Source organism: Hippopotamus amphibius, chromosome 2, assembly GCF_030028045.1.
Source record: "Hippopotamus amphibius kiboko isolate mHipAmp2 chromosome 2, mHipAmp2.hap2, whole genome shotgun sequence".
In the NCBI taxonomy this organism is placed as follows: domain Eukaryota; kingdom Metazoa; phylum Chordata; class Mammalia; order Artiodactyla; family Hippopotamidae; genus Hippopotamus; species Hippopotamus amphibius.
Genome location: NC_080187.1, coordinates 65,486,241 through 65,503,493, shown reverse-complemented (window position 1 = coordinate 65,503,493; position 17,253 = coordinate 65,486,241). Strand labels below are relative to the sequence as shown.

At 38.2% G+C, this 17,253-nt stretch overlaps 1 protein-coding gene across 1 annotated transcript in view; it reads left to right on the top strand.

The window, feature by feature from the left end:
* ERCC6L2 (ERCC excision repair 6 like 2) overlaps nt 1-16,331 on the top strand; it is a 148,295-nt gene extending 131,964 nt beyond the window's left edge. Inside the window, exons 18-19 of the mRNA XM_057721008.1 lie at nt 8,075-8,256; nt 14,560-16,331. Of these exons, the coding sequence (XP_057576991.1) occupies nt 8,075-8,256; nt 14,560-15,532 (1,155 nt within the window). The 3' untranslated portion in view covers nt 15,533-16,331. The remainder of the gene's footprint in view (nt 1-8,074; nt 8,257-14,559) is intronic.
* Nucleotides 16,332-17,253: the final 922 nt, after the last annotated feature.

Sequence of the window (17,253 nt, the reverse complement as noted above, 5' to 3'; positions counted from 1 at the left end):
GGTGTTAGGAAGTGTTCTAATTTCATTCTTTTACATGTTGCTGTCCAATTTTCCCAGCACCACTTATTGAAGAGGCTGTCTTTTTTCCATTGTATATTCGTGCCTCCTTTGTCAAAGATAAGGTGCCCATATGTGTTTGGGCTTACTTCTGAGTTCTCTATTCTATTCCATTGATCTTCCTTTCTATTTTTGTGCCAGTACCATACTGTCTTGATCACTATGGCCTTGTAGTATAGTTTGAAGTCAGGAAGCCTGATTCCACCAACTCCATTTTTCCTTCTCAAGATTGCTTTGGCTATTCGGGGTCTTTTGCATTTCCATACAAATCATAAGATTTCTTGCTCTAGTTCTGTGAAAAATGCCATTGGTAATTTGATCGGGATTGCATTGAATCTGTAAATTGCTTTGGGTAGTACAGTCATTTTCACGATGTTGATTCTTCCAGTCCAAGAACATGGTACGTCCCTCCATCTGTTTGTGTCATCTTTGATTTCTTTCATCAATGTCTTAAAGTTTTCTGCATACAGATCTTTTGCCTCCTTAGGCAGGTTTATTCCTAGGTATTTTATTCTTTTGGTTGCAATGGTGAATGGGAGAGTTTCCTTAATTTCTCTTTCTGCTCTTCTGTTGTTAGTGTATAGGAATGCAAGAGATTTCTGTGCATTGATTTTGTATCCTGCTACTTTACTAAACTCATCAATTAGTGCTAGCAGTTTTCTGGTAGAGTCTTTAGGGTTTTCTATATATAATATCATGTCATCTGCAAAGAGTGACAGTTTTACTTCTTCTTTTCCAATTTGTATTCCTTTTATTTCTTTTTCTTCTCTGATTGCTGTGGCTAAAACTTCCAAAACTATGTTGAATAATAGTGGTGAGAGTGGACACCCTTGTCTTGTTCCTGTTCTTAGAGGGAATTCTTTCAGTTTTTCCCCATTGAGAACGATGTTGCCTTTTGGGTTCTCATATATGGCTTTTATTATGTTGAGGTAATTTCCTTCTATGCCCATTTTCTGGAGAGCTTTTATCATAAATGGATGTTGACCTTTGTCAAAAGCTTTTTCTGCATCTCTTGAGATGATCATATGGTTTTTATCCTTCAATTTGTTGATATGATGTATCACGTTGATTGATTTGCGTATATTGAAGAATCCTTGCATCCCAGGGATAAACCCCACTTGATCATGGTGTATGATTTTTTTAATGCGCTGTTGGAGTCTGTTAGCTAGTATTTTGTTGAGGATTTTTGCATCTATATTCATCAGTGATATTGGTCTGTAGTTTTCCTTTTTTGTGACATCTTTGCCTGGTTTTGGTATCAGGGTGATGGTGGCCTCGTAGAATGAGTTTGGGAGTGTTCTGCCTTCTGTGATATTTTGGAAGAGTTTGAGAAGGATAGGTATTAATTCTTCTCAAAATGTTTGATAGAATTTGCCCGTGAACCCATCTGGTCCTGGGCTTTTGTGTGTTGGGAGAGTTTTAATCACTGCCTCAATTTCCGTACTTGTGATTGGTCTGTTCATGGTTTCTATTTCTTCCTGGTTCAGTCTTGGAAGATTGTATTTTTCTAAGAATGTATCCATTTCTTCCAGGTTATCCAATTGATTGGCATATAGTTGCTTGTAGTAGTCTCTCATGATGTTTTGTATTTCTGAGGTGTCCGTTGTGACTTCTCCTTTTTCATTTCTAATTGTGTTGATTTGCATCTTCTCCCTTGTTTTCTTGATGAGTCTGGCTAATGGTTTATCAATTTTGTTAATCTTCTCAAAGAACCAGCTTTTAGTTTCATTAATTTTTGCTATGGCTTCCTTCCTTTCTTTTTCATTTATTTCTGCTCTGATCTTTATGATTTCTTTCCTTCTGCTCACTTTGGGGTTTCTTTGTTCTTCTTTTTCTAATTGTTTTAGGTGTAAGGTTAGGTTGTTTATTCGATCATTTTCTTGTTTCTTAAGGTAGGACTGTATTGCTATAAACTTCCCTCTTAGAACTCCTTTTGCTGCGTCCCATAGGTTTTGGGTCGTTGTGTTTTCGTTGTCACCTGTCTCTAGGTATTTTTTGATTTTCTCTTTGATTTCTTTAGTGATTCCTTGGTTGTTTAAGAGTGAATTGTTTAGCCTCCATGTGTTTGTATTTTTTGCAGTTTTTTTCCTGTAATTGATATCTAGTCTCATGGTGTTGTGGTCTGAGAAGACGCTTGATATGATTTCAGTTTTCTTGAATTTGCTGAGGTTTGATGTGTGACCCAAGATGTGATCTATCCTGGAAAATGTTCTGTGTGCACTTGAGAAGAAGGTGTATTCTGTCGTTTTTGGATGGAATGTCCTATAAATATCAATTAAGTCGAGATGGTTTAATGTGTCATTTAAAGCTTGTGTGTCTTTATTTATTTTCTGTTTGGATGATCTGTCCATTGATGTAAGTGGGGTGTTCAAGTCTCCCACTATTATTGTGTTCCTGTCGATGTCCCCTTTTATAGCTGTTAGCATTTGCCTTATGTACTGAGGTGCTCCTATGTTGGGGGCATAGATATTTACCATTGTGATATGTTCTTCTTGAATGGATCCCTTGATCATTATGTAGTGTCCTTCCTTGTCTCTTTTAATAGTCTTTACTTTCAAGTCTAATTTGTCTGATATGAGTATTGCTACTCCAGCTTTCTTTTGACTTCCATTTGCATGGAATATCTTTTTCCATCCCTTGACTTTCAGTCTATATGTATCCCTTGGTCTGAAGTGGGTTTCTTGTAGGCAGCATCTAGAAGGGTCTTGTTTTTGTATCCATTCAGCCAGTCTGTGTCTTTTGGTTGGAGCATTTAATCCATTTACATTTAAAGTGATTATTGACATGTGTGTTCCAGTTACCATTTTCTTAATTGTTTTGGGTTTGTATTTGTAGGTGTTTTCCTTTTCTTTTGTTTCCTACTGAGAGAAGTTCCTTTAGCACTTGTTGTAAGGCTGGTTTGGTGGTGCTGAATTCTCTTAACTTTTGCTTGTCTGGAAAGCTTTTGATTTCTCCATCGAATCTGAATGAGATTCTTGCTGGGTAGAGTATTCTTGGCTGTAGGTTTCTCTCTTTCAGGACTTTCAGTATATCCTGCCATTCCCTTCTGGCCTGCAGAGTTTCTGTAGAAAGGTCAGCTGTTATCCTGATGGGTTTTCCCTTATATGTTGTTTGTTGCTTTTCTCTTGCTGCTTTTAATATTTTTTCTTTGTGTTTTATTGCCGTTAGTTTGATTAATATGTGCCTTGGTGTATTTCTCCTTGGGTTTATTCTGTATGGGACTCTCTGTGCTTCTTGGACTTGGTTAATGATTTCCTTTCCCATGTTGGGGAAGTTTTCCACTATAACCTCTTCAAATATTTTTCAGACCCTTTCATTTTTTCTTCTTCTTCTGGGATGCCTATAATTCAAATGTTGGTATGCTTAATGTTATCACTGAGGTCTGTGAGACTGTCTTCTAATCTTTTTATTCTTTTTTCTTTTTCCTGCTCTGTGGCGTTTATTTCCCCCATTCTATCTTCCAACTCACTTATTCGTTCTTCTGCCTCAGTCATTCTGCTGGTTATAGCATCTAGAGTATTTTTAATTTCAGTTATTTTGTTATCCATTGCTGTTTGTTTTTCTGAGTTCTTATGAACTGTTTCTTGTACTTTCTCTATTTTGTTATCGAGATTTTGTATCATTTTTACTATCATTACTCTGAATTCTTTTTCAGGCATTTTTCCTATTTCCTCCTCATTTATTTGGTCTTGTGGGTTTTTTTCCTGCTCCTTTGCCTGCATGGGGTTTCTTTGTTTCCTCATGGTTGTCCAAACTTTTGGGGTTGCTTGTCCTGGTGATAGAGGTGTTTATAGAAGACTGTCCAAGCCTCAGACTAATGTCCAAGTATTGGATTAAACGAATGCTAAGTCTAGGAAACACATACATGTATAAGACATACAATTACTGAATCCATTAGGACATAAGGCTCTGGAAAGACCTGACTTTCAGAACCCCAGTATGCTATCAGGTATTCAAAGAGAAATCCAACAGAAATTGACAACTGAAACAGAACAAATCAGAGACAAAAGCAAAAGCAAACAAACAAAGAAATAACATCTTACACATACAAACACTAATCCAGGGAGATTTTGTAAGCTAGGATCAAATATAGAAAAGAGCTAGAGTACCACCAGACAGAATGGAGATTCTCAGAATGAAATTAGACAGTTGTACTAAGAACTAAGATGAAGACAAAAACCTAATATTAAATACCAAGGTGGTGCGTCATCTGGAGAATAGAGCAAGGAGTCTGAGCAGATTGATAGTGTTGCTTATAAGTATGTTAAGATAAAATAAACTTAAAATGGCTGGAAGAAAGGGGAACAGAAGAGCATAGTGTGGTTGGAAATACGGAAATAAAAAGAAAGGAATAGAGATGTATAAAAGATAGGGATGAAAGAAAAGTATGAGAGATATAGTGTCCGTACTACCCAAAACTTAGCTAGATATAGAAGTATATAAAAAGGCAAAAAAATAAAAATAGAATAAAAAATATCATTAAAAAATGATGTTATAAAACTTGTAGATCCCTTAGGACTAAGATTGTAATTAATAAAGAAAAAAAAAAAAATCCAGACCTGATCCCAGAATGGACCAGTTCAATAGGATCAATACTAATATTTCTGTTTCCTTAGAGTCTCAGCTGTAAGTGTCCTTCTACTTGCCTTGGGTTTTTTTGCATTATTCTGTGACTAGCAGAGGTTCCTTTATTGTTCATCTGTAAGCATAGGTGTGTGGGGAGGGAGAGGGTACAATAGTGGCTCCTTCCCCCGGGAGTGAGTGAGCAGTGGCGCACTGTTGTTTCAGTCGGGCTTGGAGGTGCCTGTTGCAGAGGGACAATGGTGGCTCAGGTGTAAACAGAAAGTCTTAGAGTTGGGCCTCTCTTGGTTTTTTCTTGTTTTGTTTTGTTTTGTTTTGTTTTCTCAGCAGCCTCCCTGCTGCCGGCTTCCAAGGGGTTTAATCTAGCCCCGCCTGAGTGCCTGAGGGTCCTTGTTATCCCTGAGCACCTTAGGTGGCCCACAGGGCGTCTCTCCACTGCATGCTGAGAGAGAGAGGCTATGCGCGCGGCTCCTCCCCCCTGCCCGTGAGCCTGCAGCATCCAGCCACCATCATGGCCGGGCAGCCCTCAGGGACGGGCACTCCTCGCCGCGGACCTCTTCCTACTGTCCTCTCGGTCCGTCACCTTACTGGCAACAATGTTTCTCACCCTGGACCAGCTCTCTGGTTCCCACGCTCCTGCTCCCGGACCCTCTGTTCAGCTGTGGATCACGTCTCGGTCCAGGAACACTGAGCTGTGGTGCGGGCCCTCCGTATGTTTCTCACTCCCTTCCGTCTGCCACAGCTCCGCCGCTTCACCCTCTTTGAGCCATCGTAGATGCCTCCCTACCGGTTATGTCGGGCTCCTTGCGGTCCTTTCTGGTGTCCGAGGCCATCTGCTGGTGTTCAGCTGGTTCTCTGTGGGAGTTATTGCGTCCTTCGGTGCATTCCCAATGCGTCTGTGGAGAGGGATGCATTCCACGTCCCTCTACTTCGCCGCCATCTTTTTCCTCCAGAAGTCAATTTCTTTTCATTAGAAATATTTTGCTATTAAAGAACATATAATTATGTCTTTTGTTCATTTATTTCAATGAAATGAACTTGAATATAAATTAAAGAGATAAATTATTTATTTTTAAAAAAAGAAGAAACTAAATGTGCCATCTTAAAAAGGGAAGAGGGGCTCAGCGTTTTTAAGCCCCTTAAGTGTAGGGGCCTCTTTGTACATGTAGATATTTTTGTCCTCAACTGCATAGCATGGTGGCAGGAACATAATAGGTGCTTAGTAAATATTTGTGAAATGAAAGCCATTCCCTACCTATATTCAATATGTGCCACTTCAATCCCATTGAACTCCTGTAAAAGAAAAAATAATTGTTTCATTGATAGTTACTAATCCATGTTTTGTAGTATTTGTATGCCTGAAGATTTCTTAAATGATAGTTTAACTGGGTGTAGAATTCTAGGGTGCCAGTTTTTTCTCCGTGCATGTTGAAGATACTCTCATTATCTTCTGGTGGTGGTGGTGATGGTGGTAGTGGTAATGAGAAATCTGCCTTTAGTTTGATTATTATTTCTTTGTGGGATAGCTTATCTTTTTTCTCTGATAGTTTTTAAGATATTCCCTTTATCTGTGATATATACAGATTTATTTTCATTTTTCACACTAGAGATTCTCTCTCCTTCTTTAGTTTGAGGATTCAGGTCGCCTTCAATTCTCTGTCTTTATCTCTTTGGCATTATCTCTTCCATTTTCTCTATTCTCTCCTTCTAATATTTTAGAAATTTTGGCATGTCTTCTTCCATGTCTTCTGTCTCTTAATTTTTCTTTCTTGTTTTTCTTTCTTGTCTTTCTTTCTTTCTTTCTTTCTTTCTTTATCTCTGCATAGCATTCTGAGTAATTTCACTCTACCAGTTTATTAACTATCATTGTAAGGCTGTATAGCCTGCTGCTTAACCCATATTTTGTTTCCATATCTATTTTTTTTTCAAACCTATATTTCCTTTCTAGAATTTGTATTTGGTTCTTTCTCAGATCTGGTATTTTACAACACCCAATTCTTGCTTTACCTTTCTGGACATGCTAATGATTTAAAGTGTCTTTCAGATTGCTTTGTTATCTATAATTCCTCAGATATGGATTCTCACATTTGTTGTATCTGCCCACTTTCATTGTGGTGGGTTTTGTATGTTCTTTATAATTTTTACCTGAACTTTTTCCCCCCATTGGAATTGCAAGTATTCTCTAGATTTAAAAAGTGTTCCTATGTTATATTTTTGTATTCACCTCTCATTGAGATCTATAGTTTTCACTTGTTCTTGGCCAGTTTTTTATGTTGATTTTTATTTTAGATTTTCCATACAATGCAAGTGCTATGAAATCAGATTCCACAAAGGGCACAGGCTGGGCATTCCATGTTTTCACCAGTGATTCTGTCTAGAGTAAGAAGGTAGCCTCTTTCTATCCTGTGCCCCCAATTTGGGCTTTCCTAGCTTTAATTTGAAAATTGGAAACCCCTTTAATTCCTGCTGTGCTTCTGTTTTGTTTGTTTGTTTTTTAATTCAGAGTTAAGTCATTCCCATTTTCCCTCTACATAGAGTCCTGTAGACTAGAACTTAGGACCCTATCCCAGGGGGCTGCTGAGCTTCAGCTCCCACTTACCACTATGTTACTTTGGTTTTGACATCTAGAGATTTTCCTTTCTTACTTTTGAGCTCAAATATAATTTTGGTGCTGTTGTCATATTGCATCCAATATTTCTCTTTTTGGAATGACATGGGGACTTTCCACATATTCACAATACCATTTTGACAGAGAAATTGGAACCATGCAGTTTTAAAATTATTTTTTTCTTGACTCACTATTTTTAACAATTTGTGTTAAGCAAGAAGCCCTTAGTCTGTAAAATAAATATGATTCTGTCTGTAACTTCAACCCCCGCATAGTTAACATCTCAACAATCATTAAGTAATTCTTATAACCCAATAGAGATTGAGGTAGGATTTATGAAACTAGTTTATTTCATTACTATATAAAGATTGTTATTTTTTAAAAGTTTGACTATGTATATAAGATTAAATAACTGAAAGTCTGCTTAGTAATATTGAGACAAATTGCTGAATTAAAAATTTTAAATATCCCATTTTTATGCCATTATTTATATAATCATTCATTTTTATCCTTATTTAGGGGAGTGGATGCCAGCATATGTATCAGTATACCCACAGTTTTGACAATAGAAACATTATATTGCCATTACTTTTATTATATCTTTAGAAAGGTACGTCTTTAGCATATATCTTAAACAATGGAAATAAAAACATCACATAACTGCTAAAAGTAATATCTTTTTAAAGATCTAACAAGATCTTTATGATATCACTTGGAGAATATGATATACTAGATTATAAAGAATATTGGGAAAAAGTAAGACAGTCTCCTTATTTGACCAAAAATGACTATTTTTTTCAGAGTTTTTGCTTTCATCCCTTTTTTCAGACATGTAAGGAAAAAATGAAGGGTGATACATCGACACATACAAAGGAATGCCAACAAGCAGGTGACGGCAGCATCTCATCTCCCCTTTACATTTCACACCCTGTAAGCCAGAAGAAGAAGAAAGTCCACCGAACAGACCAGACCACCTTCATAATTGGAGAAACACCAAAAGGGATCCGCAGGTATATTATCTATAATAACATTGGACTTTATGAATAATTCTCAAAAGAAATATAATTACCTAGTAAAATACACAGTTATTTGAATTTTAACTATACCTGGCATCTAAATATTTCAAAGAAATCTGAATTTGTACACTTTTGAAATAAATCCCAGAATTCCCTGGTGGTCCAGTGGTTAGAGCACTTGCACTGTGGTGGCCTGGGTTCAATCACTGATGGGGAAACTCAGATCCCACAAGGTGCACGGCACAGCCAAAAAAAAAAAAAAATCCCAAATGTTTTAGCGTTTTAAGAAGGCTAATCCCTGAATTGATAAAAAGTGAAATTATTTTATATAAAAGAGATACTTAAGTGCATTGTGTTCATTCAGTCATTGAATATTTATTGAGCGCCTGTGCATTCAGGCATTGTGCTAGGTGCTAAATATACAATGTAAAAAAGAGACATAGAGCTTCCAGGACAGTGGGATTGGGGTTGGCATCAAACCATAAAATTTTCAAAAGTAAAAAAACTTAGAAGTAAATAATTATGAAATGGTGTGTTATAGGTAAAAGATGGACAGGAGCAAGCCTCCTTTATAGAGAGTAATGGGATCAGGAGGGATACAACTCCCTTTCTGTTGAGTAGTCAGGGAAGACCTCTCTATACAAGTGACATTTAAGTTAAGACCTGAAGAATAACCAGGCAAAGAACCAGAGTAAGAACTTTCTGAAGAGGGAGGAGGTTTTGAGAGAATACTGGTGTACTTAGTGCATCATAAATCAAGCAAAGAATGGCATGAGATGAAGGGAAAGACATAGATGGGGCTGGAGCATGCAAAGCCTTGTAGATTGTAGAAAAGAATTTGGATTTTGTTCCAACTGCAGTAGAAGGCTGTTGAAGCATGACATGATCTGATGTATGTTTCTAAAAGATTTTTCCAGCTTCTGCATGGAAGAGGGCAGAGTGGACTAGGCGAAACCATAAGGAACTAGGTGATGGTGGTTTGCAATAAAGTAGTTGCCATGGAGAGAGAGCTGAATGGGTGGATTCAGTTTGATGTTGAACTGATTATTGGGAAAGGAAGAAGATAGGATTACTCCCAATTTTCTGCCTTAAGCAACAGACTGGATTCACTGAAGGGGGAAAACTAGGAGAGACACAAGTTTGTAGTAAAAAAAAACAAACAAACGAGTTCTCTTTCACTCATATTAAATTTGAGGATGTAGGGAAATGTTACATGGGCAGTGGATATGCTACTCTGAAATTTAGGGACTGGAGATCTAAATTTAGAAGTTATCAGCATAGAGATTATAAAGAGATTACAAATAGTTTTTATAGCCATAGACTATGTGAACACCTTAGGAACAGAACACAGAGAGGAGAGGAGAAGCCCTAGGATTGAGCCTGGAGGGTGACTGTGGCCTACTGGTAGGAGGACGAGCGCAAGGTCCTAAAGTCCACGCGAAGTGAGAGTTTCAGGAAGGAGGGAACACTTAACTTTGTTGACTGCTGCTGAGAACCAGAATCAGAAGAAGTGGGAAAGCCCGTGGAACTGAAGAGCTCTTTGCTCGCCTTTACATAAGCAGTCTAAGTAGGTGAGGTGGGCAAGCAGTGAAAGGGCAAGCCCCTGGGACTGCCCCTTAAGTTTGGATGTGAAAACCAGCAGTAGCTGGAGGGCATCGTGGGATGAAGTGTAGTTTGTCTTTAAGTTGGGAAGATAATAGAATCTGTTTGTGTGTTGAGGAAGAAGACTAATAGGGAAAAAAGAGATCATGCCAGAGAGGTAATAACAGAAAAGTGAAGTCCTATAGGCAGGAGAGGGTGGGATCCAGACCACAGGCGAAGGTCTAGCCTTTGAGAAGTATTAAGAGAAGGAGTAAAGAAAGGCACAGATATGGTGATATTTCCTCAGCTGACTGAGAGTTCAAGTCATCAGTACAGAGGGAAAGAAATTTGGGGAGAAGGATTATGAAAGAAGTCATTTATAAAGTTGGAACGTAAGCTTAGTGGGGCTAGAATTCCTAGGTGACGTTAAGTTCCTATTTGATGGTAATTCCAGTAAAACCCATCTGTGCAATTGTACAGACTTCATTCAGCAAGCTTCAATTGTTCAGTTGCAGACACAGAATAGGGAAACAGCTGAGTTTTACCAGGACAAGGAGAGAGAAGCCAGGAAGCTACAGGATGTTTGCAAAGAAGTGATTATAAAATTGAACATAAGCTGGACAAGGGGAGGCTGATGATAGTGGGAAAGCAGAAGAGTCAGCGAATTGGAGGGCTTGATGAGATGAAAGTTTTATTTCAGCATTATCGCCACTGGAATAATTGAGCAGTTGAACTGGAGCATGATATGATTGAATTCAGGGATTTGGAGGTTGTACAGTTAATGATAATGACATTAGCGGTATATGACCTTGGGAATAGGGGCCTGACATGGTGCCGAGTCTTTTGGTAAGGTAAAGAAACTGGTGGGCTAGGAGCTGGGTGGGACATCCACGTGGATACTCATGTTATCAAGAATGATGGAGGAGATGGGAAAGGAAGCAACATTAATCCAGGATCTTGAATGTTCAGTCACTAGTGGGAAGCAACTAGGAAGTCAGTTAATAAGATGGGGTGGGAGTGAAATGGTTAAGCTGGATAGCATAAACCTTAAAGAGGGGAAGGAGTTTTTAAGAAAAAATTATCTGGAAACAGCAATGGGAAGCATGAACCTGAGGTTTAAGAATGTGAGGGATAAGATCTTGACTTGTGAGGGATAAGATCTTGACTTGTGAAGGCTACTTGGGAGGAGGCAGTATCAGGAGGAGACAGAGGGACCCCTTATGTAGAAGACACAGGAGAGCTGGAAGATCATAGCCTGGTTCCAGGGGCACTGAGGAATGGTCTGGAAGGATGGAGGACTGGATTAGATCAAAGATGTAGAAACTAGCAGGGGGATGAGAAGCTATTGGTTATGGGTAAGTAACTGAGGAGTAGTGACAGGTAAACAGGGAGAGGAGACATGGTCCAACTGGTCCTGATGACTTCTACGGACCATAGGAAAGTGGTGGTTGCTCTGTGTGTTCCAAATGCTTCCCTCGGGGTTTTGTCAACTCCCAGACAACCAGTCCCTCAGCTCCTTTGGTGCTGGGTGGCAGGCTGGAGCACGCCTCCCAGCTGCCCGCTGGCGCCCAGAAGGGTGAACACCCCACTCTGCTACAGCAACACAACTCCTCACAAACAGATTTACAACGATTTGGGGTCAATTGGGGGCAGTTTTCTTTGGGCAGTTATTTTTCTAGGAGGCCAGCCATATACATTTTACCAGTCTTTAAGCACAAGCATCTTATCCTCTTTAGCTCTGTATATAAAAATAAAAGTATTAACAATGATTAATTTTTTCCTCTTCTTTTTCCCCCCTATCTAGCTTAGTGATAAATGTCTCATGCTAAATAAAAAGGAGACAGGTGTCTAATATTAGAATGCCAAAATCTGAACTAGGGAGCGGTATTTGAACTGCTAGCACCTCTTTGCTGCTAACCGTCCTACTTTATGTGAATCAAGAATTTGTATCATGCTGCAGCCCCACGGATCGTCTGAATGAAGTTTCAGTCCTACCTTCACTTCAGAAAGCGTAGGCAGAAAGCTGTGTTCCATCCCTTCTCCCTCAGTTCCTTGAGAAAAAGGGAGAGACATTGAATTTCTTCCATGATACATAACGACTCTTGACACACTTGCTGAAAGACAGAAGCATACCTAACTTTGATTTCCTTCCCCCCGGCCCTTTCTCTAAGTGGCTTATGGGTGTCTACAGAATTTTCCTCACAAAGTGGCTAGCTTATATCCCCTGGTTGCACTTTGCAGTTCGTTAAGTATTTAGAGAAAACTCTTTTAAAGACCAAGAATTACGAAAGCAAGTTTAGAAGGCAAAAATAAAATGAATTGTAAGCATAACTCATCCTGTAAAGGGCAAGCACACAGCCCAGTTTACTTGCATATGACTCAGATAGAATAAGGTCTGAGGCACCTCTCCTCCCAGAGGTGACGGAATCGCAGGGTCACGGGTGAGGTCAGCACGGCAAAGGCGAAAGTACTTCGGCAACTGCTGAAATACCACCACGTCTTGGGTGAATAAAAGACATCAGCCTGTGACCTTGCCAATAACTTAATTTTCACAGCACAAATATTTATTAGAATGGCCATGAAAATGGATTCGGAGATGATTAATAAGCAAAATAATGATACGTCATTACTTCATGTGAAGTTAAAACTGGAACCTTTTTAAGAACATGCTTGTTGCTTTCCAGCAAGAACACTGGCCATATCTAGGACAGAAATTTGGAAACTTGTTTTTGTGTTATTAAATATTTTGTTGGCAATGAGAGTGGCTGTTGATCAGGCATAGATAGTACCTGGATTTGGAACAAGTAACAGGACCAGTGTGGTGAGGACTAGAAGCCAGGGTGCTCATCTGAGGCCACAAAAGAAAGTCATGAATTTGCAGTATGGATTGCCACTAAAATCAAAGGAAACACAAATTCTATATAACCCGGTCCGAGTGGCAAAAATAATAGTGACTTTAAGTAAAGCTCCTGTTTACATACATTTTTAAAAATCATTTTTTTACCCTCAGGATTCTCTGTTGTATAGAGGATAAAATTGAGACTTCTGAAATTGGCATACAGACCCCTCATGATTTTCAGCCTCTTTCTTGGCAGATTCTCCTGCCCCTCTGTGCACCAAGTCTTCTTGGAACTGGGCCTGTGCATGTTCCTCTCACCCCAGAAGGCTTCCTGGCTCATCTTTACCTGACTGGCTTGAGGTGACAGCAGAGAAGCCTTCCCTGCCACCTTGCCCACTACCAATCAATGGCTTAGGTACCCCTCTGTGGGTGCCAACAGGGCCCCATTTTTACCTCCCTTCTGGTTTGATTTTCATGTATCTGTCTCCCCTAACTAAACTATAAACTCCTTGAAGACAGGGAACTGGGGTTTGTTCACAGTTGTATGGTTTCTTTTACAGTGCCTAGCAAATAAGAGGGCTCTATAAATATTTACTGAGTGGATAAGTGAGTGTTTTAAGGAAATACTTTATAAAAAATAGATATAATTCTACAGTTTGGGAACTTTTAATCATATGCTGCAACACCATCTATGGCTTTTGTTTAAAAGAGCATTTATAACCATTGCGCTCTCCTAACTCATAGCCTAAACTCAGCATCAGCAAAGCAATACCATCTGTCTTAGTCTGCTCAGGCTGCTATAACACAATACTACAGACTGCAGCTTAAACGACAGAAATTTACTTCTCACAGTTCTGGAGCCTGGGAAGTCTAAGATCAGAATGCCAGCTGATTTGGTTCCTGGTCAGAGCTCTCTTGCTGGTTTGCAGATGGCCACCTTCTCACTGTGTCCTCTCATGGCAGAGAGGGCTCTCTGATGACTTTTTGTGACCTCTCTTAACCTTAATTACCTCCTAAAGGCCCAATCTGCAAATATAGTCACACTGGGGTTTAGGGCTTCAACTTATGAATTTGAGGGGGTTGTAGGGGACACAGTTCAGCCCATAGAACCCTTACCTAGGGAGAGGAGCAGAGTCTAGTGCCCAGAGTTCCTAAACAACCTTTCCACCTCCATCTTACCAGGGTTTCAGAAGGCACATTTCCTCATACATGCATATAATAGCTTTTATTAATATCTTTTACTAAGACTGAAACTCACTTCTTCAAATAGCATATGACTTATTAGTTTAGCTATCTATACTGAAGTCAGATCAGTCGGATCAACATGGAAAAAAAATCTAAGTTTATCAGTTTAGAACTTTCCTTTAGGCTCATCAAAAAGTTGTGTGAAATTTCTATATTGTATAGATATTTGTGGGAGAAGGAGAAAAGAGGAGATAGAAGGAAAAAAAAATCCTGTCTTAATTTTTCAGCATTATTAAGACCTTTCTTTGACAATTTTATTTCATGGATCTTGAGTGCAATATAGATTTTCAAATACTGATTATATAAATTATGATGCTCATCTAAGTCGTAAATTCGCTGACTGGAGTAGCAGCATCCTGGAATCACACAATTCCCAGGTAATACCTGATAGTATAAGTTAGAATAACTTAAAACACTGGTAATTTCATGAGCTAAAATATTTTTTTCAGTAGTATAAAGAAAGAGATCACATTCTCCTAAGTGCAAAATGTATGTTCATTATGGAATTAAGCTAATATATGCTAAGTGAATTAGATTACATTGCTTTGTTGCTACATAGCATAACACTGATAAGTTCTTTAAAAATAAAATGTGATAAAAATAACCACTGATTTTTTTCATTAAATCTTCAGAAAACAATTTGAAGAAATGGCTTCTTATTTTAAGTTGTTTTCTATAAAGGAATTTGCTAAACATATAACTAATGCCACATCAGAAGAACGACAGAAAATGCTAAGAGATTTTTATGCTTCTCAATATCCAGAGGTAAAAGAATTTTTTGTGTATTCACCTTCAGAATTCATTAAGTCTGCCTGTAAGGAAGGACAGAGAGTCAGAAATAAGTCTGAAAAAAGAGAATCTCTTATAAAAGAAAAGCTGTCAGATTCTGAAACTTTGTCATTTAAAAATTCAACCAAAAAAAATTCTCAACTTTGCAGCTCAAAAATATCTAAAGAAAAATCAATTAAGTTTCAAAATCACAGTTTCTGTAGAGCAGAGGTGCTTTCTAATGATGTGGAAACTAAGAAATTACCTACAAGCTCTATTCAAGAGACTAACAATGGGAAAAACAGCCAAGCATCCGAAGATACTGTAGCATCCTGTTCTCTGAACAGTAAGTCTGGAGCATATGAGTTAGAAAAGTTAGAAAATACCATGAAAAACCAACAGGATCTCACAGGATTGGGCAATTCAAGAAATGGACCCCTTTTCAAAGTGGAAAACAAAAAGATAGAAAATCCAGTGTTAGAAAACACTTCTGTGGTAGGCTTACTTGGTGACACGTCTATTCTTGATGACCTCTTTAAAAGTCACGGGAACAGTCCCACACGACTGCCAAAGAAAGTTCTTTCAGGGCCCATGGAGAAAGCAAAACAGAGACCAAAAGATTTCTGGGACATCTTGAATGAGCAGAATGATGATAGTCTTAATAAACTCACCGACTTGGCAGTAATAGAGACTCTGTGTGAAAAAGTGCCTTTTGCTTCATCCTCCAAAAGGAAAGAGGATCTTGAAACTTCTCTCTGGAAATCAAACGAGAAATTTTTGTGGAAAAAATTTAACTCAAGTGATACAGATGAAAACACAGCTAATATACAAGAGTAATATTTAAACATACAAATGAATTTGTACAGCCAATGAACTTCTGCCATCAATGTTTACAACACTCATTCCACACTAATTATGTTACACAGTTGTCAACATGTATTTTTAATAAACTCTTTGTTGCTCTAGAGTTTTTTTTAAAGTCTAAAATGTTATCATGTATTGGTTTTCCTTGATAGCTGATTTGATCTTTTTAAAAAAAATGTTTGTATTATAGTATAAACCTCTGTTATGAAATGGAAAATATTCTAGATTTGTTGTCAGGAGACCTGGGGTATCTCTCTTATTGCATAATTATGTGACCTCAGATAAGTCATTTAGGCTGGTGTGCAACCATTTCCTAATATGAAAGATGAAGGGCTTGAACTTGATCAACATGAGTGTCACTCCAGTTTAAAAAAGCTTTGTTTCACTCTCCCAGATTCCAGTAAGTTATAGGCCAAATTATGCTCCCCCCCCGCCAATCGTGTATATTAATGAGTTTCTTTCTTACTAGCCTTTGGAAAATTATTAACTCTTTTCCTTTTCCCTCAGTATCATGTACTACTATTATGAAATTATTTATACAAATGTAATAACTGGTACTGAATACATGATGTGTATTAAAATAGTAAGTTTATAACTGCTTAAAATTAAAAGGGTTAATGTTGTATAACTTTATGATATATGATATATGATGCTGAAGCAATATCATTAGCCACAGAACACCAATGCCTCAACTTTTTATACAACTATATAAAGCTTTGTATAGTATTTTTGCATTTTTAAGTATGAATAAATGAGTAAACATTTAATTTTATTTAAAGCTCTTGTATTTTGTTGAATTTAACTGGTATGGTTTATAACCAGTGGAATATGCTCGTTGTTGAATTCACTTATTTGGAAACATTCACTCAGCCCCTGTGTGTACTGTGCTAGGAACTCAAGATGTACAGGTGAATGCTGCTACCAGGAAAACAAAGGAAACCATATCTGTAAAGAGTCATGTCTGTAAAGCCCCTTGCATCATGCCTGGCACGTGGTAGCAGGACCTGAGGCTTCTGCTGACCACACACAGATACACTGTGGCAACTTTGCCTCAGTTGAACCCACAGGGCTGTGATGGGAAGAAGCGTCCAGAAAATAGCAGTGAACCAGGAAATGGTGTGCTCAGAGATCACTGTAAATTGTTACTGTATTGAGGGGAGGGGACCTTTGGAGTACCCAGCAATTGCAGTGTGGAGCCATTGCTCAGAAAAAAAAGAAAGAAAAATCTTTACTTAAGGGACTGGATGGTCAAGTATGTTTTTCTCTAGGGCAGTGTTGAGAGCTGTGAAATATATTTTATTTCATTGACCCAGTACCTATGCGTTAGTACATATATATGAATGAAATAAAATATTTATGAAATAATATTTACCCTTAAGGCATGCAACATATTTTGATATTTTCTCTTCTATTGCACTTTTGCCTCTTGTGTATGTATGTTTTTTAAAGCTTTCATAACCCACTAAATTGATTTCATGACCCACGAATAATTGGGAACCACAGTTCCGAAATTCACTGTTTTAGGTTATATAGGCTTATATAGTCTTTTTTTTTTTTTGCTATTTGCAGCTGAGTTGTGTCCAGACTTATTAGATGCTACATTTCACCACCGGGAGCTTGCTACAAAATGGATGTGCTGTGCAGTCTGTGGTAGACTCAACATATAAATGTTATTACACTGCTGTGGGATCAGC